Source organism: Euleptes europaea, chromosome 2 (genome assembly GCF_029931775.1).
Source record: "Euleptes europaea isolate rEulEur1 chromosome 2, rEulEur1.hap1, whole genome shotgun sequence".
Classification (NCBI taxonomy): domain Eukaryota; kingdom Metazoa; phylum Chordata; class Lepidosauria; order Squamata; family Sphaerodactylidae; genus Euleptes; species Euleptes europaea.
In genome coordinates this window covers 57,390,666-57,416,422 of record NC_079313.1, presented here as the reverse complement: position 1 = coordinate 57,416,422, position 25,757 = coordinate 57,390,666, and the positions used below count along the sequence as shown (strand labels likewise).

Here is a 25,757-nt window from a genome sequence, read left to right as displayed (position 1 = left end):
GGTAAAGCAGTGTGATACAACCCACTTCCCACACATTTTTTCAGTGTAAATAGGACCCTCTGTTAGAAAAGTGCCTATTCAAACTGTTCCTTTACTGCACTATTTCAGTGCCACAGCCTAGCAGTCTATATAAACTAGAGCTAAAATTTAAAGGATCTGATCATATATGAATAAACATAAATTATAACTGCCTGGTCTGCAGGAACCTGGCAACTGAAGGAGGAATAATGTCAAGCCTGAAGAATGGCCTCTTCTACTCTTCAGTCATCCCTTGGTCACTTCTGAGAACAGTATGAGCTCACAACAATCACTGAAGCTGCTGAGCTAATCAAGTGAGTCTGGCCCTAGGGAGCCATCCTACATTTTGGTTATTTGGCAGCAGAAAAGGCTTCTGCAACTACTGCTGTTGACCAGGGAAGATTCAGGACGGGTGTCTGGAAAATCAGTTCCAAATGGTAAATTGAAGGGAAAAGAAGAAATTAAGGGAAGGAAGGCTCTGAAGCTTTCCATATTACCACTACCCATAAAATTTGACAGGCACTTATCTAAAAAAGCCATTTAACGTAACCTTTAGCACACAGCTTTGAATAAACTGTCTATTTGAGATGCTGGAGAACAGATGCCAGATTCAAGAAGCCTAGATGTTTGAATCTTATAGACTTTAGATAATACCCTCTTCCCTAGTTATGAATACTTTTCTGCAGGAGATAAATTAGTAGTTATTAAACATCTCTCATGACTGCTTAAGAATTCCTCTTGCAATACCTTCTTTTGGAGTCTTTCCACAAATCCAATGGGATCTTTCAGCGCTTCTCTCTGGTGTCTCCCTAAACTCTCAAGATCTTGAACTGCTTGAGTACGCTGAGCCTCGAGTACCGCAATCGTCTGTAACAGTCTCTGATAACTACAGAGACAAAGGGAAATAACTCACTACAGATTTCTATTCACAATAACCAAAAAAAGGGGAAAAACCCCTCAGCACCAGCTCACAAAATACCCAGTAAACTTATCTGAAAGAGTCAAGCAAAGCATTTAACTGACACAAGAATGGGTATATTAAAATTTAACACATCAACAGAATGTGAGTCAGATGCGTCTCTCATCTTAACTTGTACTGTTGCCTGCTAATTAGAAAAGTTAGAATTAAACAAGAAGTCACAACACTATGAGTTAACTCATGTTGCGGAATAGGTTTCTGGCTACCTGCCACAATAAACAATGCATCCACCATACTGGATCAATATCGCTGTCACCTAGCAAAGGAAGAAAGCAACTGATGTACCCACTCATACTGCTTAAGCAGGCAGATTAACAGAAATTTGTAGTTATGGCATTACGTGCCTTCTAACAGTACTTCAAGATTAAGAAGAAATGCAAAGTACATGTATACCATATCAAAAAAATATGATCCCTATTCTGCAAAAACTGGACAGATATGAAAAATATTGCCTAGTGAGCCCTGACCTGGATGGCCCAGGCTAGCCTGATCTCGTCAGATCTCAGAAGCTAAGCAGGGTCGGCCCTGGTTAGTATTTGGATGGGAGACCACCAAGGAAGTCCAGGGTTGCTGTGCAGAGGAAGGCACTGCCAAACCACCTCTCTGTTAGTGTCTTGCCATGAAAACCCCAAAAAGGGGTCACCATAAGTCGGCTGTGACTTGACGGCACTTCACACACACAGTGAGTCTTTTAACTAGAACACAATGGGTAGCCATGTTAGTCTGTCTGTAGCAGTAGAAAAGAGCAAAAGTCCAGTAGCTCCTTAAAGACTAACAAAATTTCTGGCAGGGTATGAGCTTTTGTGAGTCACACCTCCCTTCTTCAGTTACAGATGGACTCACATTCTATCTGTCCTTAAGTAGAGAGGAATGACAGACACCCAATGGCAATAGCATGTAAATGTCAAAAGCAGGTGTTACTGGATTAAGTGCGGTATGCAGAGGGGAAGTAGGCAAGGAGAAATCAACACTGGTAATGAGACAGAAATCCTAGGTCCTAATCCGACTCCTAATAATGAAGCTCAAGACAATGCATTCTCCTAGAATGAAGAGACCTGGGATTCCTATCTCATTACCAATGCTGATTTCTCCATGCCTACTACCCCTCTAGAAGAGCCCCGTGGCGCAGAGTGGTAAACTGCAGTCCAAGCTCTGCTCACGACCTGAGTTCGATCCCGATGGATTCGATTTCAGGTAGCCGGCTCAAGGTTGGCTCAGCCTTCCATCCTTCCGAGGTCGGTCAAATGAGTACTCAGCTTGCTGGGGGTAAAGGGAAGATGACTGGGGAAGGCACTGGCAAACCACCCCGTAAACAAAGTCTGCCTAGAAAACGTCGGGATGTGACATCACCCCATGGGTCAGCAATGACCCGGTGCTTGCACAGGGGACCTTTACCTTTTTACTACCCCTCTGGATATCACACCTAATCCAATCATGCCTGCTATTGTCATTTACCTGCAATTGACATTTACATGCTATTGCCATTGGGTGACTGAATTAACTCTACTTAAGGACAGACTCAACATTCTATCTGTATCTGAAATGAGCTGTGACTCACGAAAGCTCATAACCTGCCAGAACTTTTGTTAGTCTTTAAGGTGCTACTGGACTCCTGCTGTTCTTATAGTAGGTGCCAAAGTTAGAACTAGAGAAATTACAGCGTATCAGAATGTTTTAATCTTTGTAATTAAATGTTTGTGTATGTTTAATCATGTTGGTAGCTGCCCTGAGCCTGGCCGTGGGAGGGCGGGGTACAAATAAAAGTTTATTATTATTATTTTTAATTATAAGACTACTTTGGCTAGTGTTCGATGTACGTGTTTGGCAAAACCATTGATACTTACTATATTATCATTTGAATCAGTCACTTTGTGATATTTTGACCCCCACAGCCAAGGCACTGAGCTACACGTTACAAGAAAATATATGCAACAAAGACACAATATTTTGTTATTACAATGATGCACACTCTCACCAGGCTATGATTATTGAGATGAACAGCTCAGAGAATGATGCTTAACCCTTTACTGCCTATTGTTTTTCAGCTCAAAACTGCTCATACACACAGCATTGCAGAAATATATCTGCAAATATATACCTAGGAACCAAGACAGGAATATGCATATGGTTTAGAGTATAACAGCAGCCCACGGGGAAAGCGTTAAGCAACCTGATCCACCCTAAGTTGCTTTTCATGAAAGCAGTAGTTGAGGCTTTATTATACTTATCAGCCAAGTGCCATTCATATTGAAAGATTTATACTGACAACTCTTCCTTTTTAATTTTACTTAAGACACACACCAACTCTACATTTCTAACCAACCACATTTATTAATGCTTTCTCCTTGCCTAGAGATAAGCCAAAAAAAAAAAAAAAAGGGAGGACAAACATCAGGACTGCATGGATTGTAAAAGTGAAAATAAGGCACTGACTGTCAGTACTGTGTCATTTGATGGTAGACTGATTGGCATCAAGTCTCAGAATGGAGGATATGCCTGTTTCTAGTATGCAGAATTGAGCTTAACACATGTCAGGTGAAGCCCATGTTTCTTCCTGAATAACCTGCGTCTCTCACAAGCTTATAATAAAAAAGCTAAGCTTTAGTTTCTCATTTCTTGTGTTTGTTTGCCCCATGGAGCAGAGTGGTAAGCTGAAGTACAGCTCACGACCAGAGTTCGATCCCAAATGAAGTTGGTTTCAGGTAGCTGGCTCGAGGTTGACTCAGCCTTCCATCCTTCCGAGGTCGGTAAAATGAGTACCCAGCTTGCAGGGGGTAAAGGGAAGACAACTGGGGAAGTCACTGGCAAACCACCCCACAAACAAAGTCTGCCTAGTAAACACTGGGATGCGACGTCACCCCATGAGTCAGGAATGACCTGGTCCTTGCACAGGGAACCTTTACCTTACCATTTACTTTCCCCTTTTCTTCAGGCTTTAAGCATATGCCAAAAAAGAACAAGAGGAAGAAGAGAGACCACTACAAATCTAGCCTCAACGATTTATAGTATGCAAGTAGATATGTTGTAGATTTGCAAATAGATTAGTGTTGTAGTTCTTTTCAGTAACATTCCTTTCCAAGCTTATCATATCAACAAGAAAAAAAGGACGACACTAAAGAAGCCCTTTTAATAAAAAGTGTCTTTCCTGAACAGCATCACTAGCTCCAACTTTGAACATGAATCCACTGCCTTACTAGGTAGAATTTAATTATGCTTTCTCACAGAAAGAGTAACCCATATGCCCCATTCGAAAAATTAACAACCTGAATACATTTCTTTGTAAAACTTAATAAAATTTCTTAAAAATACAAAGAACATATGACTTCTGTTTAGCTGCACCAAGTACTTAAAAAAAACAGTATCCAACAATGTTAATAAGCACAAGTCTCAGACTTTTTTTCATACACTGTATTAAAAGACAAGCCATGTATACACATGGCAAAAAGCAGCTGGTTTTTATGGCTAATGTGAACATAAACACTCCTATGCAGACCACTCTGACACTGAAGCAACAATGAAATTTAGATATCTATACTCCTTGTTAAGTTTGTTTTATCCAACTATCAAATTTTAATGGGAAAGCATTAAAATCTGATAGTTGTATAAACAACAGGGATTATATATTTATAGATAAAAAGGGATCTCTTTTGCAACTACTGATTAAAGAGTCAAACGATATTAAGAACATCTCAGGATACTTAGGAATTAGTGTTGCATCCACTGTCTCTATACCAACATAAAGTACTTCCAACTAAAAACTGTTTAAGAAGTAATTTTATTTCTAATTTATTATTTTGTTTCACAACTGAATGGTTTGCCCAGTAAAGGGGAAGGTAAGCCAGTTGGATTTTCCATTGAGAGCCCAAGGGATAGCAGCAATTGCGATGCCACCAACATGTCAGGCACTTTATGCCTGACTAGTAAAGGCAGACTAGGACAGCAATATACCTAGTCTTACACAACAACAGCTAGTTCTATATCTCTAACAAAACATCAAGCCCTCCTGTTAAACAGGCTTCTAAACCTTTAGCAGAAAGAGTAGGATTGCCACAACATTCACTTGGGTCTTGCTGAGAGACAACTGCTACTCATCAAAAGTGAGACACAAGTGACATGACTAGTTTAATTGAAAAGGCTGGATCCACCTCCACTCTCTCCCATGCATGAGCGGTGAACACTTGCACAAGCACAAAGAAATCTGAGATTCCTGTGAATTGCTTCCGTCTACTAAAGATCTCCTTACCACATCCCATGTTTCTGGATAGTCCTCCAACCTTCAGGAATAGCTTTTTAGGCAGTGGACGGCAGCGGAAAAGATTAAGGAAAAAGATTTCCAAAAGCAGTTCTCTGTATCATGCCCAATAATTTAAAAAAGAAAAATACATAATAATTACTGAAGTACAATGTATGCTCTCTTTCTGTGGTCTGGAAAGGTCACTGTGATACTAAAGATATCAGAATAGTCATGTCCTTTTTCTCTCAAAGCAATCACAAATATTTGGTAAATCCACTCACTATCCCTGACTTCAGTATAATGGTAATTTAAAGTGGTCTCTCTTACTATGGCACACATACATTTTTGTTAGAGCAACTAGGTAACTATGCTACTGTACTTCAAAATAATTTGTTCTATAAAAATCTACAGAATCTACTCTGAGCCATCAGGCAAAAATGCTCTAAAAAAATGTCAAGTGCTTATGTGATTTTATCTAACATGTCTAAATCAATTCAAAGTTTCATATAATTCAAAGTTTTATATAATTACCTTAATCTAGACACTTCCAAATAAATTAATACCAATTAAAGAAAAAAATATTTTAATTCTGATATTTTATAATGCTCAAAGTATATATAAATTCTAAGCCGACTTCACAGCTTGACCATCATATAATACAATATAAAGATTGCAAAGGGATAAACCTGTGCTGCAGGAAAAATTACACAGTAGTCAAGTAGCAACTTAAAGTCTAACAGAAAGGTACATTGTTTACTCACCGAGGTCCTTTCTGCTCTGAAGTAGAAGGGCATCTTGATGTTTGGGTGTTTCTCACCCATTGCTAGGGGGAGGCAGGACTAAACTAACAACTTCCTGTCTCCTGGCAAGGAACATCTCCCCTTCCAGTTATTCTACAGCAAGCTCAAGAGACAGGGAAAGGCACTCACAAACAAGGAGTACAAACAACAATAAACTGAACGATAAACTTAGAACCATTCTATATGTATTGCTACAATATTATTAGGCCGATTGAATCCATAGGCTAGTTTGGTGTGCTTCAGTCCACCCTTGTAAGATGATGTTGCCATCTCCGGGTGGGCAAGATGCCCTTCTACGTCAGAGCAGAAAGGACCTTTATCTTTGTGAAAGATACATAAGTCTTTGCGAATAGAGAGGGCACCCAATTCTGAAACCCTCCTGGCAGAGGTTATGGCAACTAAAAATAAGGTCTTCATCCTTACTAATCATAAGGGAACTTCTCTCATAGGTTCGAAGGGACTTTTGGTTAGAGCAGAAAGTAGTGTTCAGTCTCCAGGTAGGGAAGCGGTGAGTCACTGGAGTTTTATGAAAAAAACTTTACAATTTATGGAATTTGGGGCTGGCTTTAAAAGAGCTATCGAAAGCCTATATACGCAACAGACGGCCAGATTGCTTATAAAGGGTGAATTAACACCACAATTAGAAATTCAGAAAGGAACCAGGCAGGGTTGTCCGCTTTCACCTTTATTGTTTATTTTAGTTTTAGAAATATTGTTGAATAAGATTAGACAGGATGATAATTTAGTAGGGGTAAGGTTTGGGAGAAATCATTATAAGGTCAAAGCTTATGCAGATGATTTAGTATGTTTTTTAACTAACCCTAATTGTCAAGTTGCAAATTGGAATAATATCATTGAGGTCTATGGAAAGCTTGCAGGATTCAAAATAAATAGAAATAAGACTCTATCACAACAAAGAGAACTGATTAGCAAAACTGGATTTTGCATTGAAAGTAAAGTAAGATATTTAGGAATTTGGTTAATTTCAAATAATTTAAATCTGTTTCAGAACAATTGTGTTAAAATTTGGCAAAACATAGTAAGGGATTTCAAAAAGTGGGAGAAGCTGCCGCTATCGCTTTGGGGACGGATTTCAGTAATCAAAATGGAGAGATGTTTCTGACTGGCTCCATATGCCCTGAGCAAAGGAGTCTGCCACTGTGGCTCCCCATCCCTCGAGGCTGGCTTCTGTAGACACCTGGACTGGCTGTTCGAGTAGATACGGTTGTCCGACTGTTAGATTGTTGACTTTGGTCCACCATAAGAGGCTCATCCTGGCCACCGGACTGAGGGAGAGGGTCTTGTCTATGAACAGCTGGAATGGACGCAGCGCTGCTTGAAGTGGTCAGGAGTGGAAGTGAGCCCAAGGAATCAGGCCTAGACATGATACCATGAGGCCTAGGAGCCTTGTCAGAGCCATCAGTCGATGTCGTGACGACTTAACCGGGGAGTTTTGCCGGCCTTGTCTGTTGGGAGGAATACTGAATTGGTGGTGGAATCTATGACCACTCCCAGACGTAGGATCCTCTGCGACGGGCTTAGCAAGCTTTTGGCTTTGTTTATAAGAAAGCCGTGCGTTTCAAGTGCCGTGATGACTCGAGTGGTGTGCTGAAGTGCCAAGTTGTATGAGGGGGCGCATATGAGTAGGTCTAGGTAGGGATGTACTTGGATTCCTTCCTTCCTTCACATCACCACAATAGCCACCATCACTTTGGAAAAAACTCGGGGGGCAGATGTCAACCCGAATGGTAGTGCCCTGAACTGAAAATGAAGGTTCATATAGTTGAATCTCAGAAAGCACCGGTGAGACTGATGGATGGGGATATGCATATAAGCCTCTGTGAGATCTATGGATGTCATGAAGGTGTTTGGACGCAGTGCCTCTATGATGGCTCGCAGTGTCTCCATGCAAAAATGTTTGGCCTGGATGAATCGATTGAGAAATTTGAGATCCAGGATAGCCCTCCAGTCCCCATTCTTTTGGGGGACTGGGAAAAATAGGGAGTAAACTCCCTGGAGATGTTCCTAAATAGGTACTTCCTCTATGGCCCCGATCCGGATCAAGTGAGAAATGGCTTCCATCGTTCTCTGATGTTTTACAGAACTGCGGTAGCATGGCGATGCGACAAAGCGATCTGGAGGCTTGTGATAAAATTCTATTAGATATCACTGCTGAATTATTTGTAGTACCCAGGCATCCATCTGGGAGTGGCGCCACTGTGGAAGAAAAAGTTGTAACCTTCCCCCCACCATTGGATCCCTGGCATGACTGATTATTTCCTTTGAAGAATTTGTCAGGTTTGTCCGCCCTAAAGGACTGTGGTTGTGAGGGGCGGTTGAATCTGTTGAAACATCGAAAGGACCCTCTCTGAGGAGCCCAGTGTAGGCGTCTCTGATCCTATCTGAACCTGGATAAGGTATGGTAGGATCGAAAGGACTGAGAGTATTGGCCAGGACGGGGTTCCTTTTTATGGGCTTTAAGGATCGCCTTATTTTTATCCTTAATTAGGGAGAGCATCTTATCTAGTCTCTCTCCAAATAACTTTCCACCCTTGTATGGGTGACCCATTAACATGGTCTTGGACCTGTACTCAGCCGACCATGGTCTTTACCCATAGGACCCTGCGAATGGCCGTATTGGAGGCGACCGCTCTAGCAGCGAAGACCACTGCATCCAAGGAGGCATCTGCCATAAAGGAGGACACCTTTAGCACTCGAGACAGGCCCTCGGTTATTTTTTTATCTGCGGTGGGTAGAAGCTGAGTGAGCTTCTTTATCCAGGCATATGAAGCCCTAGCCATCAGTGCTATTGTGGTATTGGCCTGAATAGACAGTGCAGCTGCCTCATGCACCTTTCTGGAAAGAAATTCCATTTTCCTATTGAGCTGATCTTTAATAAAGCCCATTCCATCCTCTGCCAGGAAGTCAGAGGATTGAAGGGCAGAGATAGGAGCATCTACCACAGGCAATTCCAACATATCCATTGCATATAAGGCCATATCATATAGTTTCTTGGCATTGCCAGAGAACTGTTTATTATGGGTTTGTCCCATTCAGCTTTAGTAACTATCTCAAAGTATTCTGGTAAGGGGACCTTAATAGTCTGGGCCTCACATTGTGGGAAATATTCCTTGGAACCTTTACGTCCGGATTTAGGCTTAGATTCCTCAGGAGCTTCAGCATCATCAGATAGGTCTAAAGCAAAAAGTGCCTTGGCCAAAAGAGGCTGGCAATCATCAGAACAGAACAGCCAAGACTACTGTTCTTGAACATTGGGGAGTTCTTCGTCTGAAATGAACTCTCCTTCCTCCTTATCGTAGGCCCCAGAATCCCTATCCACAGGGTAGGTTTCATTTCTCTGCTCTTGGTAGGTTTCATTTCTCTGCTCTTGGAAAATTGGCACTGCTTTCATAGCTGCCTTAGTGGGCCACTGCCTAGAGGGGGTGCTTTGGCTGTAGCCAGGCTCCTCCTACATGGGTTCAGATATGACTGAGGACCCAGGGGAAGACGTCCAACTATATGAAAACCCTTGAGGAAGTGGCTGATGGAGTCTTTGAGGAGGGTAACCCTGCTGGAAGGGTAGGATAAGAGATTGGAGCCTCTGAAAATGTCTTTCCATGGAGCCCTCTATCATATTATGTACCTGTTCAAACGTGGGGTTCTTGGGGGATCCCCCTTCCTCAGAAGGGTGGGTTACTTTACCCTCTGTAGGTATCGGGCTCCACATCCAAAGGCGCAGCAGAGGATCCGGCGGGGACCTTAGAGGTCGAAGCGGAACTTTGCTTAAGCTGGCGCTTGCGGCTGCCGCCTTTCCCCCCACCATTAGACTTGTTTTTCTTCAGCGATTTTCCAGCCGAAGTAGATGGCGACGATTTTCCGGTCTCCCTCTCCAATAGTCCGCCAGGGCAGCTAACGGCGGGAGCCGATTTTAACGCCAATTCTTGATCTGCATCAGAAAGGAGCTCGATGTCCTCTGATGCAGCTTCTCCGGCAGCCATTTTGTTTGCTGCGTCTTTCCCGCGGCTTAGCTGTTTCTCCCGTGGCTCAGCTGATGGTCTGCAGAGCTGGGAGCTTAAATTTTAAAAACAAACATACCCAATTATATATTTTTTTAATTTTCTTATTAAGTCACATACAATTTCAATATTGTCATCTTCAGAGTTACATAAAATAAAACAATTTCAAACTAATCAGCCTAATCAGTATTGACTTAATACTTCATCCTTTCAACATTAATCAATTGAATTAGATTAAGTCATATCCTTTAACATTTCCCATATTTAATTCATTTTCCCAATATGTTATCCATGCCTCCCATTCTCTCACATATTCTTCATTGTCTTTTTGATTTACTAGAGCAGTAAGTTTAGCCATTTCTGCTAGTTCAAACATTTTATTTATCCAGTCATTCTTGTCTGGTATCACAGACATTTTCCATTTAGCTGCATAGACCAATCTTGCAGCAGTGGTGGCATATATCAAAAAAGTTCTTTGTGTCAAGATATGTTCTGGTATCATACTTAACAGCATCATCTCAGGTGTTTTTGGGATATTTCACTGTAAAATTAATCTTAATTCATTGTAAATCATATCCCAAAAGTTTTTAGCTTTGTCGCAAAGCCATATATGATGAAAAGAACCAACTTCTTCCTTGCATTTCCAACAGTTTGGTGACATTGTACTGTACATTTTGGCTAGTTTTTTTGGTGTCAAATACCATCTGTAGATCATCTTGTATATATTCTCTCTCAACAACTGTGAAAGCACAAGTTTCATATCTCTTGTCCAAAGTCTTTCCCAATTATTCAATAGAATATCATGACCTAATGTCTGTGCCCAAGTTATCATTGTAGGTCTGATTTGATCTTGTTCTGTATATATTAATAACAACATCTTATACATCTTCGAAATTAAATGGTCATTATTCGCCAGTAAAACTTGTTGTAATGTTGATTTATCTTTAAGAAAGCCTATCTTCATATCTTGTTCATATACAGATTTTATTTGGTGATATTGAAACCAAGTTAAATGTTTTTTAAGATCTTCATAGTCTTTTAAGGCACACATTTTATCTTTCCAAGTTAGGAGATCCTGGTATGTTATAAATTGGGATGGTCTTAGTGGCCGCAGTGTTAACATTTCTTGTGTAGAGATCCATAGCGGTGCTCTAGTTTCCAACAGATGTTTATATCTTAACCAAGTTTTTATCAATGAGGATTTTACAATATGATGCTGAAATGCCATGTGGTTTTTAAGTTTATCATTGAAACCTTCCAAGTCCAATAAACGTGTATTTTTTAATTGTATCCAGTCTTTTAGCCATACCAAAGCCTATGCTTCCGCATACAATCTAAAATTCGGAAGAGCAAACCCTCCTCTCTCTTTAGAGTCAACCAAGTATTTATATGCAATTCTAGATTTTTTCCCTTGCCAGATAAAGTTCAACAAATCTTTCCTCCAAATGTCAAAATGTTTTATTTGTGTGATTATAGGTAAATTCTGAAACAAAAACAACAGTCTTGGTAAGATATTCATTTGTATTACTGATATGCGACCCAGAAAAGAAATATTTTTATTGGACCACGATGTCATGTCTTTTTTTATCAGTTCCCAAAGTTTAACATATTATTAAATCCTTACTTTTGTTTTTAATCCAAATGCCTAAATATTGTATCTTGTTCGTCTTCTCCCATTTAGAAATACTCATGAAGTCTTTTTGTTCCTCTTTTGAGAGATTCTTGAACAGTATCTGAGTTTTATCTTGGTTAATCCTGAATCCAGAAACTTCACTATATTATTCCAGTAATTCCATTAGGTTATTTATGGATTGATTTGAGTCATCTAGAATAAATAATAAGTCATCTGCAAAAGCTCTCAATTTAAATTCTTGTTTGTTTACTTTTAAGCTGTGGATTGCTTCCATATCACGTATCTTACTACATAGAGTTTCCAAAGTCAAAATAAAAAGCACTCAATTTGTCTGCCACTTCCTATATCCCTAGCAAATAAGCTCTGGGTTGCATGAACTGCAGGAAGACTGCCTCTGCCACACCAATTACTTCATTCTGTGGGCATGTAGATGCTTGCCCCTGGAATCAACTGCATGGTTCTTACAATACAAAAAAGCAGTGTTGTGGCTGGAAAACAGGCATTCTAGGATTTATCCAAAAAAACTGCTTATTGAGGTAGTGTATAAAACCAAAATGTCAAGTATGAGGAGACATTTTAACAAAAAAATCTCTTATCTGTATTTATATAACATTTATCTGTTAACTGGGAAATTATAAAGTAAAAACCATTACAGTTCTAGAAAATAGTGACGAATAATAGCAACTGTAGCCAATGAAGTCTAAGAACTCTGGGTTCTTGTTTACTAAATGGACTTAGGAAAAGGTAAAGGTAAAGGTCCCCTGTGCAAGCACCGGGTCATTCCTGACCCATGGGGTGACGTCACATCCCGACGTTTCCAAGGCAGACTTTGTTTGCGGGGTGGTTTGCCAGTGCCTTCCCCAGTCATCTTCCCTTTACCCCCAGCAAGCTGGGTACTCATTTCACCGACCTCGGAAGGATGGAAGGCTGAGTCAACCTTGAGCCGGCTACCTGAAACCAACTTCTGTTGGGATCCAACTCAGGTCGTGAGCAGAGCTTTTGACTGCAATACTGCAGCTTAACACTCTGCGCCACGGGGCCCTTAAATGGACTTATTCTTGAATAATTCGTATTCAAATCCGCAGGTACTCTATCCTGTAAGCAGATGCAATATTTTGGGGAACTCACTAGAAATATACTGTTTAAGATGTCCTCCAAATGGACTCTCCCCCACCTTTTTGCAATGACAGTTTTGTATTATAGCAACACTATATTTTGTGTTGAAATATTTCCCATATTTCCTCATGACTGGGAAGTGTCTTGCATATCATACAAAATCAAATACAACCACAAATAATCCTCATGCCTAAAAATGCTGCAGTCTATACTCCATTAAAAGTCGCAGCAAACATTTCTAGAGATGGCATCCCCTACCTACACTACCTGAGGAAGCTTGTTCCACAGAGTGGTAGCTTCAATATTAAGGGCATGAGTTCCGGCTGATGTCAGGTGGAATACCACAAACATGAGAATAGCCACCAATTGGCATCCTGAGGGTTGTATTTGGCATGGGGGAAAGATATATGAGAAGAGACAAGCCTTTAGATATGTGGATTCTGCGCCATGAAGATTAATCACCTCTGTTGGCTATCCCATGGCATTAGACTGCTGCATTCTGAACCAGCTGCAGATTCTGTGTTGTCTTCAAGAGCAACCTAACACACAATGCATTACAGTAAACCAACCATAAAGCATGTTATTAGCTTAGACAGATCAGCTGAGTTGGCAAACCAAGTGCAGTTGACAGAAGACACTCTTTTTGCATGTTTACCCTGCCCTTCATCCCATTTTATCCTTACAACCACTTTGTGAGGTTGTTAGAGAGCACTGGAAGCCCTTGAGCTTCAAGGTTGAGTGGAGTTTGTTTCGCCATTCCTAGTCTGACACTCCCAATGACACCACCACCCTGGTTTTCCTTGTTCTCATCATTCTTGCTAACCTTATCTTTAGAGGTGAAGTTTTAAAACCAGTAGTTGATAGTGTTTTAACCTCTCTCCATTAGACAGACAGACATGTTCCTTAAGAGGATTCTAGAAAACACCTTTGGTCAGTACTATCATTTGTACACAGTCGTCACCAGAATGTTTTTAATACAGCTAAATGTTTTGCCATCTGCTCAAATTAATTTTGTTCTGTAAGGGCTATACAGGCAGATAGGACATATAAGGCAGATTATAGCCTCTGGTGATGCATGCGATAAGGTACCTAAGGTAAGGAGGTACCTTACCTCAGGAGGTAAGGAAGGAATACAAAAAGGGAGCTGTAAAATCACCTGATGACTTTGGGCAGTGGGTGAGTCATCCACACTTTCTACATACTCTGCTTAAATCTGTTACACAGCCAGACACATCTAAATTTGAACTAGGAAACTATTAAGAAACAATGACTAATAAGAAATGCTCAAAATACATTTTTCCCAATGATGGCTCAAAAATCAAATATGAAACTTTTTTATAAGCGTATGTTTAGAAGCAACATTATCTATATCCATCAAGCACCATAAAATTTCTGGAAGTTAATGAGGATTTCTTAAACTGAATCAAAACAGTCAATTATCTAATTAAGTGAAGCATAAGATTCAAGGAGCGTCTTAAAATCTAGTTCATAACCAATCTTGGTGACATTATCATGTGTACCAGCTGCCGTGCTCCTTCCACGAAGCTTCTAAACAGGATTAACAGAGAGACATTCTATTGAGCATTGCAACAAAGAGACATGTGCAGCAGCAAATACTTTACTGCAAGGAGTATAAGAAAGGTTAAATCTTTGTACATGCCATTAAAAATTGTATTGCATCCAATGAGCGTTTCACAAATGCAACTTTTCCACTTGAAAGTCAAAGCAGCAAGGGATAGAGAATCCAGCTGCTACCAAAAGTATCATTCAAAGCGACTGTGGGAGCTCCAAGGGCAAAGATCAAAATCACATATGTAACTAAGCCCATGGCAAGCATCTTATAAGTAACCATTAAATGGCAACTCTTGCTATGGTAGCCATGAGAACTAGTAATCCAACTCAAATAATTATCTTCAGAATTGAAACAGCTTTGATGACCACAGGTAATAAAGGCATCAATTCCCTCAAACCTAATTCTGCATCTTCTTTGTAAGACAGATAGTTTTAGTAATTCTTTAAATCAATGGGCAAAGGTAGAAGAGTTGGTTTTTATACCCTGCTTTTAGAGAAAAGTGGGGTATAAAAACCAAGTGTGGTGTAGTGATTAAGAGCGGTGGGCTCTAATCTGGAGAACCGGGTTTGGTTCCCCACTCCTCCACATGAGCAGCAGACTCTAATCTGGTGAACTGGGTTGATTTCCCCACTCCTACACATGAAGCCAGCTGGGTGGCCCTGGGCTAGTCACAGTTCTCTTAGAGCTCTTTTAGCCTCACCTACCTCACAAGGTGTGTTGTGGGGAGAGAAAGGGAAGGAGGTTGTAAGCCGGTTCGATTCTCCTTAAAAAGGTAGAGAAAATCAGGATATAAAAACAACTCTTGTTCTTCTTCTACCATAAGGAGTCTCAAAGCAGCTTACAATCGCTTTCCCTTGTGAGGTAGGTGGGGATGAGAGTTGAGAGAACTGTGACTAGCCCAATGTCACCCAGCAGGCTTCATGTGGAGGAGTGGGTATCCAACCAGGTCCTCCAGGTTAGTCTGCTGCTCTGAACTACACCAAGCTGGCACTCCAAATCTCCCTTGAAAAGCAGCCAATTACGTAGCAGCACTTCAGCATTGTCAGCTGCAGCTTTAAAAGGCAGTGCCAAGGCAACCGAGGATTTCTTCATCTTTAGATGGTTTCCACACACATGGGGTCAGCTCCTTATAAAAACTGTGGTATACCCTGACATGCAATTATTTATATAGCCTAAAAAATCTCTTCACCTGGATCCTTACTCCTTACAACATTAACAATCATTGAGACAGAATCTAAACTGTTAACTGCCTCTGTGGACCATAATACTTGTGATATTTCTGAGATAACTAGCACAAGTAATGCTTTAATTGTCTGTCTGAGATGGTGCCTGTAGCTCTACCTTCAGTCCGGGGAGTTACTAATACACCTCAAATGAAATGATGAATTGCTATATTTTCCAGGTTGCAAGAAAACTACTACGCTCTAGAACTTTACTCCAGTTCTGTCTTCTTTATGTTTAACATATCCTTATCGTATTCCAAGAAAAATTCCTTTTTAATCGAGAAAGCTTTCAACCTGAAAATTGTTTATATGGCTCAACATTGTAATATTAATCACAAGACAATGGAAATTACTGTTCTAAAAGTAGAAATGAAAATGTGTATAGCTATTCTTTTAGGAGGAATGGCTGAAATACAAGACTTATCCAGTAAGTTATTAATCTGGCTCCAAAAGCAGCATCTTTGATCATACATGAAACACACCATTATCAGCAAGGCTGAGCAACCCCTCATTCCAATTAAGAGTCTCTTTAAGCACCCAGAAGTGACTTCGTGATGTGTACGTGCACTGTAGTTTCTTCGGGAGGGGGGTGTTTTTTTTTTTTTAAGCACAGAAATCTTTGCCCAGAAAGTGGGGGCTCAGCTCAGCTGTGCAAGTGATACGTTGCATTAGTGGTTTATATCCTATGACTCCTCTCCACAAATCTGACTCTTTCCTCCAACAGAAGTGGTTGTTCCTTCAGCAGATGTGCCACATCCATCAGAGAAGGGCTCCTTAGGCTGGAATAAGGCATCACACTTTGCTGAGTGGCAGGATACAAACCAGTGTTTTTGAATTGGAATTCTGAATGCACCCTGAGTAAAATTTAAATTACTGAATATTTTGATAGCTTTGTGTTCAACACAGGAGGAACTGACACAACTGTTCACATTGATACCACTGGCTTCATTCACTGTGAGGTGGAAATCAACACATATACAATGACAGTCTGTAATCTAGGCCAGTGTTTTGTAAATGGTTAAAGTCAATACATACAGATGTCCACAGAAAATGACAATACTCAATAACATAAATGGCGTCAACATGCTTATTAAAATATGATCCTGTACACATATAAAGGAGAATTAAGGCTTCTTGCTGACTTTGAATAAGACTGTTTTCAGGAATTTCACAAGGGGAGTAAGGGAATTCCTTGCCTCTACAGTGCAGCAGCGTAACTGAAATGCCTCCATGACTCCCATGAATAAATAAAAACATCAGTATTCTATCTACAATAACTTCAGTGATTAAACCGTTTGAGGGCAAGTGGAAAAAGGACCTTGACTGAGTTACTAATGGCACTGACATTTGCAGACAATATATGTATTCCTGCTTTTAAGAGAACTTATTATTCAGTGGCCATTGTGGAGGCAATTTAGATTTGCCTCATAAGGAAGCCCCAGAGTTGCCATCACTTTAAAAAAATATTCTTATGAAGTTTAAATTTCTGTGGACACTGTACAAATTTCACAGTCACAGGATTCAATCATATATAAACATACGAAGCAACCTTATACTAACACAGCCCACTGATCCATCTAGCTCAATATCCAGTCTACCCTGACTGGTAGAAGTTTTCCATGCTCTCTGGCAGAAAGATTTCTTTTCCCAACACCAGCTACCCAAAGATCCTTCAACTGGAGATGCCATGAATTGATCCTGCTTGAATTGATCCTGCTTCATCATAGAGCCATGGCTCCTCCCTTCAGAGCACAAAAAAGCATTTTGGAACAGCAACCTGTCAAAGAGTTTCAGGTAAACTAAAAAGACAGATCACCATGATTATCAGAACTATCCACTCCACTTATTTTTTATGTCTTTCTGTTTGAACCAACATTAAAGGTTTAGGTGCCTGGCAATCTAAATCATGTAAGAACTAGAAAACCTTTTGCAAACTGGGAATACTGGGGATTTTACTCTAAATGTAGAGGATAGCTGCATGTGTGCAAGTTGTTAATTGCTGCTGTACATTAAAACAGCTCTAGCACAAAAATGCAAGAACTGATACAGGACTGGCCAAATTACAAGGCATTGCTAATCCTACCTGATCTACTGCAGTGCACTTGAACTTTAAAATTTTGCTGATGTATGTGGCACAAACAGGACAAAATTAGAGAAAAAGGGGAAGCGTGTATGGAAAACATGAGGGAAAAAATAAGGGAGGGATGTCAAAACGTTTATAATTCGAAGTCACTAGGTGTTAAATTAGTATGGCTGTACTTTTTGTGAGGGCAAGTGGACTAGTAAGAAAATTTATGGGCTTCAATCTTTTTTTCTTAAAAAACATTAAAGACTTCAAACTTTTGTGCACTTGCAAAACTGCTATATACAGATAAAGAATTTAAAAGATCTTCTCTTGCTTTTATCCCATACTAAATAGTTTATCGTAACTGACATGTCTTCAGCAAAGGGTACATATAACCTTTTTGTGCAGCCTGATGCTGTCTCACAGTGACAGCTAACAGAGATGAAAGTACTTCTAATTAATGAAGTATTTCTTTAACCTTTTTGAACTCTTGCTACACAGAGGAAAAATAAACTGTAGTCGATTACTGCCACTGCATCATGTTAACTTCCATAATATGTTTAGTCAAACAAATTTATCTATAAGCAGCACAGAAAAGTTCTGGAGCCAGTAATATACTCAAGTTCTGGGAGATACAAGAGAAAACACCTGCAGCTTTGGTTTACAGTGCCTCAAAGGATTCAACTGAGTATAAGAATGACAGATACCTTAAAGATTGATGGTTAATGATTATTTCTATTCACAATGAAACTATTTTACTAGCCATGAAGTACTTTGGTTATTCAGTATATAGTGTGCATGGAAGTCCAGTCACAAGATGTTTTAAGAATTCACAACAAATAATATGTCAATCTTAACAGTCAATTGACAAGGTTATAGATAGCTCAGACAAATGTACTGCTTATGTGTGTTTCATATCAGTAACAAATTATACTGAGGGCACTGTGCATGTGTGTGGGTGTATGTGTACATGTATATATAAGGCCTAAGTGTCCTCTTTTTGCACACAGAAATAGGAGATATCCTAAGACAGCAGAAAGCCTACGCAAACCACAAAGGCAGCAGCAGGATAAGCTGTCTAAGCTTACCCCTACTCTGCAGGGTGATACCATCTATTCTTATCACCACAATGGGAAATTTTCCCACAAAACTGTCACCTAAACACAGGCCCAACCTCCTCTTATTGCTGCATTAGAAGCCCACTCTGCTCACAGTAAAGGGAGAGGGCACGCCAAGAGGTCAGGGGCTTTGTCAGGAAACACAGACTATCACTCTGCAGAGTCCCTGCAATTCACAAAGTTTCCAGACTGCTCCTGTGAAAATGACAAGCTTTTTGCTTGTTCAAATGTACATATAAACCATCTGATGAGACAGATGAGAATATGAGAACTTAGCAACAAAAACCATGAAAGATGCATAGATTCAGTTCTTTTGCAATATTGTATTACTGCCCTAATCACTAATCAGTTTATACACTCTGCTATATACACTAGTATCACTAGTAGAAAAAACGCATTTAATTTACTTTTGTATACTGATTAACTGAAAAATTCTCTATCAATAGCTATAATGGAACCTGAATTGTAAACATTCTAGTTATGATTTAGTTTTCAAAATGAAACACTGTAAAGTGATTCAGACAATTTACAGCTAAAGATTTCTCAAGAATAATATGCTATAAACTATACTCCTGTAATCGTAAAACATGACAGAAGCCCCCCCCCCCATAGAAACCCATTATTCAAATAAGATTACTCCACGGCAGAAACTATGGGTTTTAGTAATAAACAAAAGCAGAATCCATGGTTACCATAGTTACACATACTCTTTGTTGTGTTTCAATGCCATATGATCTGATTCAAAGAAATACACATCAGGCTCTTCCTCATCATCCTCTACAGCATGAAGATTGGCACTCTCTTTGGCAGATGGTAAGGATCCAGTAACAAGTCTAGCCTCTGAGGGTGGTTTGCTTAGTCTTTCATCTACACAGTCCCCAGAATCACAAACTTTTTCTTTCTCATTCTGAATATTTTCTGTGTTTATAGAAGATCTGTTGATATTAGTAATATTTGATTCTACATTCTTCCCAGGGGCACTATAATTGATTTCCTCAGGCTGTCCATTTTCTCTACATGGAGAGTTATTTTTAGTAGGGCTACCTTTGGCTGAGCCTACCCTCCATGGTGATGTTCTCAGAGTATATCTGTGTTCTTGAGGTTCTGATGCTGATGTAATTTGGGTTGAAACACAGTCCAACACAGAAACTGGTGGTTCAGGTTCACCTGAGATTGATGTATTGTCATTACAGTTGTCCAAGTTGCTGTTGGTATTTTCAGCAGACTGTTCCTTTGAGGCACTACTATCTCCCACCACATCTACTTCCTCCTCAGAATCCCTTAATAAAGATGACTGGATTTCAGAAAAGGACCCTGTACCCGTACCTGACTCATGTGCCCGATTAGCAGGTTCCTCAGGCAAAGAGTTGTTTAATTGTTTGTGGTCCTCTAACTTTAACTGTTCTTGTAGGTTTGTGCAAGGCACACTGTGGTCTACAAAACTGTCCTCCTTACTTCTGTTAAGAAAAAATGAAGAATGAGCCAATGAGTTGCCATTTTCTGCTACAGATTTTTCCTTGGATGAACAGGAATCAGCATTGTGCTGTGCAGTATTCCCATCAGGCTGACAGTCACACTTGATAGCATCTGGGTCTCTCCCATCAACCCCATTGACAGTCTGACAGCCTACGAGTTCTTCAGATACTGAACTGTTACATCTTTCTGTACAAGCATTCACTTTTTTAACTTCCCTTTTATCACCACTGTCCAATATAAGATATCGACAAGCTCGTTTAGTCCCTGGAGAGACTGCAACATTGTCCGATAGTGAGCTTTTGCGCTCCAATCGTTCCTTTCCTGTTTTAGAGGGCAGCACTTCTTCTGAACTATTTTGTGCCTCTGAGCGTAGGCAGCGCTTAACTCGCTTTAAAACTGGTGAGACAGGTTCCACTTGCTTCTTCTCACAATTCTCCACAATCTGTCTGTCAATACTATCCTTTTCTGAAGTAGATAGTCCTCTCTTTCTAGGGCTTACCCATGATTCCCTAGAGCTTTGCTGCTTTATATCATTTGTTCGTCCACTGTTACTTCCTTTCTGTGTCTGCAGAGATTCTGGTTTCTTCTTTGGAGATCTGGATCGTACTTGTGGAAGAGAAGAAACTTCCTCTGGGTGAGCGATGCTACGGTTTCTCAAAGTTCTGCCACAGAAATTTTCATCCAAACCATTTAACCCCACTGTTGATCTTGTGACACGAGTAGATCGAGAAGCAGCCATACTATGGCAAGTCCCTAAAGTACGTTCCTCATGATCCACTCATTCGGAAACCTTCAAAGAAAGGTAAACAAGACAGTGAGAAAAAACATCATCTATAGCAGAAATCAGGCTAACATTTATATCCTACTACTTAATGGGGATCATTATTATTGTAGCTATCTTATGCTAATATTAGGACAATCATCTCATAGTACTGAATGCATCATTCTAAACACTAATTATTAATACACACCACAGAAAATGCACTACACTCACTAAATGAAAACTTTTTTGTATAATGAAATGAAAGCACAGCCCGACAGAAAACAATGTTTTTATAACTATAATGTCACCTGGACTTCTAATGCATTAAAAGATGCTACAAAGCTATCAAGTTTAAATAACAATGTCCACTTTATAATTCAAAACTTAGTTCCTAATATCTATAAAATAAAATATTTACAAGTGGTATAATAGATCATTTAGTGCACATTCCTGAGGGGTGCCGAAGCTCCATAGAAGCCGGCGTGACCCCGCACCAGCATAAGTGCCCATTTAACCTGGGATAATGGGCACTTACGCTAGCCTGGGTGGCACACATGCCGGCCCCGGGACACCACACTGCTGTACGGGGCCTGGGCACCAGCACAGCCTTCCACTGATGTTCTCCCAGCTTATTTCCTCGTGCCAGCATCCTGGGAGGCATTGCAGGTGGTGGAGCTGTCTTCAGGCAGCTTCCTAACCCCTTTGGGCCAGGAACACCCCCTTTGCCCTTACTGCGAGTTATGCCACCTTTTTAGGTGGCGTGGCCCTGTGGAACACTATGGAGTGGTTCCACAGGGCTTGCAAGTAAGGGCAGCTTTCTGAGTTCTGCTGTGGATCCTGCGGTGGAGGCGGCATGGCTGTGCCACCTCCAGCCGCTGCCTAACCCCCCACCCCAGGAATCGGCTGCCTTACACTTATGCCCAAAACGGGATATCCAACCACTAAACCAAGATTAGGGTTTTGCCTGGAGGCAGACATGATGATCATTTCTCCAAACACTTTTAGACAGGATACAAGTACCTCCTTCCCAACACAATTAGTTTGGGTAAACACAGCATACAGATTGCCATCTTCTACAGCGGATGTAGTGGAAGCTGACAGAGAACTTTAGGTTGGATCCTAGCAGGAGTGTAAGGCATCTCTGCACATGTAACTGGAAGAGGAGCATTTCCACTAATTCTCCACTCAAACTAAGTGCCCAACTATTTGAAACAATCAAGACAACAAGCATACTCAAATAAATCATGTGAGTGATAATCTAGTGATAGTTTGATCAAATTTAGCATCAGTCTTTTGAAACTCTGTCTAAAGCTATTGCCTGTCTGAATGTTGAAAGTATCTAGAAGGATATTCCAACCTCCCTTTTCCCACTTGGAATCTCTCAACCAGGCATTTTGAAATCTCCCAAAATTGCAGGCAGTTTCACCTTTTGGAAAAGATGTGCATCTCAGTACTATGAATGGCTAGAACTAGGATTTATTTTATTTTAATGTATTCATTTACTTCCTTTATACCACTGGTTCCCAACCGGGGGTCCACGGACCCCCAGGGGTCCGCGAGAACTAAATTAAGGTCCGCGAAACAAAGTTATAAACCCATAATAAATTAATCTTTTCAATTAAAAGTTCTCTATTATAAAAAAACATATTCAAATATTATTCTAAGTTTAATGTTTAACTAACAGTTATGATTAAAGTTTATTTTCAAATTCTCTGAATTTTTATTTTGAACCTTGGGGTCCCTGCACCGAACAAAAAAGTCCTAGTGGTCCCTGGTCAAAAAAAGGTTGGGAACCACTGCTTTATACCTGCCTTTTTCTCCAATGGGCAGCGAAAGCAGCTTACATCAATTTCTGGCACAGCTCTTTTAAGGTCAGTTCATGTGTTCACCATATTCTATGGAAGTCTTCTTGAAACAGAACTGCAAAGTCACTTCTTTGAGCTGGCCTATTAAATTATCTCAGTGGAGCAGCAGCTACAGCACTGCTACTGTTTCCCTGTGCTACCAGAAAAGTCCAAGACAATGTAGAAGCAGCCAGTACCACAGTTCATCCCTGGGTTAGCTTTAAGCCAGTTTTCTAAGGGTTTGAACTGGCTGGGAAGGAGCTTTTCATATTTCCTGTGGCACAGGACAGAGAGATCCTGCTGCAGCAGGCCATGTACCACTGTGGTAAAGAATCCAATACAAGAGGTATAACCTTCCTTTACAACTATTGTCCCTCCCCTAAATCCAGAGCTGCTCAGCCAAATAACCACTGAACTCACAGAAATTACTATATCAAAGGTAACAGGTACCAGAGTAGTGTACCTAATGACTGCAAGACCCCTTTCTGTAATAGGCAAATAGATAAGCCAGTTGTTACCAACCACCACCACAATGTAGATAAGAACTTCTAGCAGCTCCACATACTAGTACATACATACCAAAAACTGAGTCAATCTTCATAAATGAAAATAATTCACTTGTAAATAATGGATTGGATCCAGCAGAAAAGCTCTCCTCTGAATATAAATGAATCAGGGTTGCTTTTATGTACCCTTTCCTAGGCTACAGTGTTGTAACTACAACAGAGAGTCAACATGTAGTGATTAAAAACCACTTTTCAACATAACCCAAAGTAGTATACAATTACATTAAGACAATTAACACAAAAAAGCCACAGTAAAAACCCACATCACATAAGAAAGCACAGATCAACAGCCAAACAAATATCCTTAAATTAAAAAGTTAATTTTTAAAATGCTGATTATTATATGTATTTGTAGTTTATCCCCTAATCCCTCACTTACATACCAACACAATTATTAGGCATAATCAGCAACAAAAACAATTTGGAAACTGCCAAGTTTTCCTAATATTGTATTGGCGACAATGTACATCAATTGTTATTAATTTTACAAAACAATGAATCTTTAGATGTGGAAAATTTTCTGCAAAAATGTCTAGTGCTTTCTTTTCCCTCTGAAATTTTTTTTACAGAACATTTTCTACCCGCCTGTATTGATCCCATGAAAAACGGAGCCTTGTTTACTTACGTGAGGGCTCCTTCTGTTCTGGGATCGAAGGCATCTTGCAACTGTGGGTTTTACCATCACGTGCCCAGGGAGGCAGGACTAAAACTTCACTTCCTGTCTTCCTGGGCGGGAGCTCCACCCATATCCAGTTTTCGGACTCGCCGAGCTAAAGGAGACAGGTAAGTGCAAAAAACAGCAACCACACTACCCGGGATTATTAGAGTGTGAGAAGGAAATAAGAGGAAACATATCCACATGAACAAATAAGGAAACACACGCTCTTTGTTGAGAGCAAGTTAACGGGTGAAGGAGACGGTATAGTCCCCTACAGGGTGTCCCATGAAACCCCTGAAACTGATTTCCCTAAATTACTACGTCTTGGAAGTGAGCTCTGGGCGGGCAAGATGCCTTCGATCCCAGAACAGAAGGAGCCCTCACGTAAGTAAACAAGGCTCCGTTCTCGTTCTGGGCTCTCCAGGCATCTTGCAACTGTGGGATCTCAAAGAGCTACCCTGTTTGGGCGGGCTGAGGAGCTTCCAAGACGTGTTGCAGAACTCTTCTGCTGAAGGCTGCATCGGCAGAGGCCATGGTATTAATCTTATAGTGCCTGGTGAAGGTGGACACTAATGTCCAGGTGGCTGCCTTACAAATTTCCTCCACCGAGGCTTGTCTATCGAAGGCTGCCGAGGCGGCAGCGCTCCGCACTGAATGAACCGTGATCCCTTCTGGGACCGGTACCTTACTGGCTGGGTACGTCTTATGGTGTAGCCGATAGCCACCCTAGACATCTTAAGACCCTTGTTGGGGTTGGTTAAGGAGATGAACAGAGAGTCTGATCTTCTCAGGTGAGAAGTACGCTTAATGTAGACTCTGAGGGTTCTCCGAAGATCCAAGTTGTGCCACTCCTTTGCCTTTGGATGGCTGGGGTTGGGGCAGAAAGACGGCAGGTGGATTTCTTGCTTCCGGTGGAACACCGAATTAACTTTGGGAACGAATGTGGGGTCCGGTCGCAGGACAACTTTATCCCTGTGAAAAACACACAAGCCTTTCCTAACTGACAATGCTCCTAATTCCGAGACCCTCCTGGCCGAGGTAACCGCCGTTAAGAAGACTGCTTTCATTCTTAGCATCTTCAGTGGGATCTCCCTGATGGGTTCAAAGAGAGGTCTAGTGAGTACAGCCAGCACCACGTTGAGACGCCACGTAGGGAAACGGTGGATGACTGGAGGACTGGTCTGGAGCACTCCCTTTAGGAAGGTCTGAATGTGTTGGTGCCTGGAGGGTCCGATGCCGTTGATGGAAGGAATGACAGAAGACAGAGCTGCTACCTGCCTGCGTAGAGTAGCTGCCTTCAGTCCCTGCTCCACCCCCTCTTGCAAGAATTCCAGGACCTCGGAAACACTAGGAAATAGGGGATCGACATCCTTTCTTCTGCACCACAGAATGAAGGCCTTCCACGACAGGCCGTATATCCTTCTAGTGGATGGCTTTCTAGCCTCGATCATGGTATTGACAATCGCCGTGCTATATTCCTGGTCTAGGAGCCAGTTCCGTTCAACTTCCAGGCGGTCAAGCGCAGCCATTGAGGGTCTGGATGACGCAGGGGCCCATGAAGTAGTAGGTCTGGTATCGGGGGCAGTTCCCAAGGCTGCTGTATCGACAGCTCCTTGAGACTGGGAAACCATGGCCTTCTTGTTCAGAATGGAGCAACCAGGATGACTGTTGCCCT

At 40.9% G+C, this 25,757-nt stretch overlaps 1 protein-coding gene across 3 annotated transcripts in view; it reads right to left on the bottom strand.

The window, feature by feature from the left end:
- Positions 1-25,757, bottom strand: part of ZZZ3 (zinc finger ZZ-type containing 3) — a 62,106-nt gene that overhangs the window by 15,186 nt on the left and 21,163 nt on the right. For all 3 annotated transcript variants that reach the window (XM_056845597.1, XM_056845596.1, XM_056845598.1), the window contains exons 2-3: positions 19,483-21,041; positions 766-904 (exon numbers count right to left, since the gene is read on the bottom strand). In XM_056845597.1, coding sequence (XP_056701575.1) covers positions 766-904; positions 19,483-20,990 — 1,647 coding nt within the window. In that variant the 5' untranslated portion in view covers positions 20,991-21,041. The remainder of the gene's footprint in view (positions 1-765; positions 905-19,482; positions 21,042-25,757) is intronic.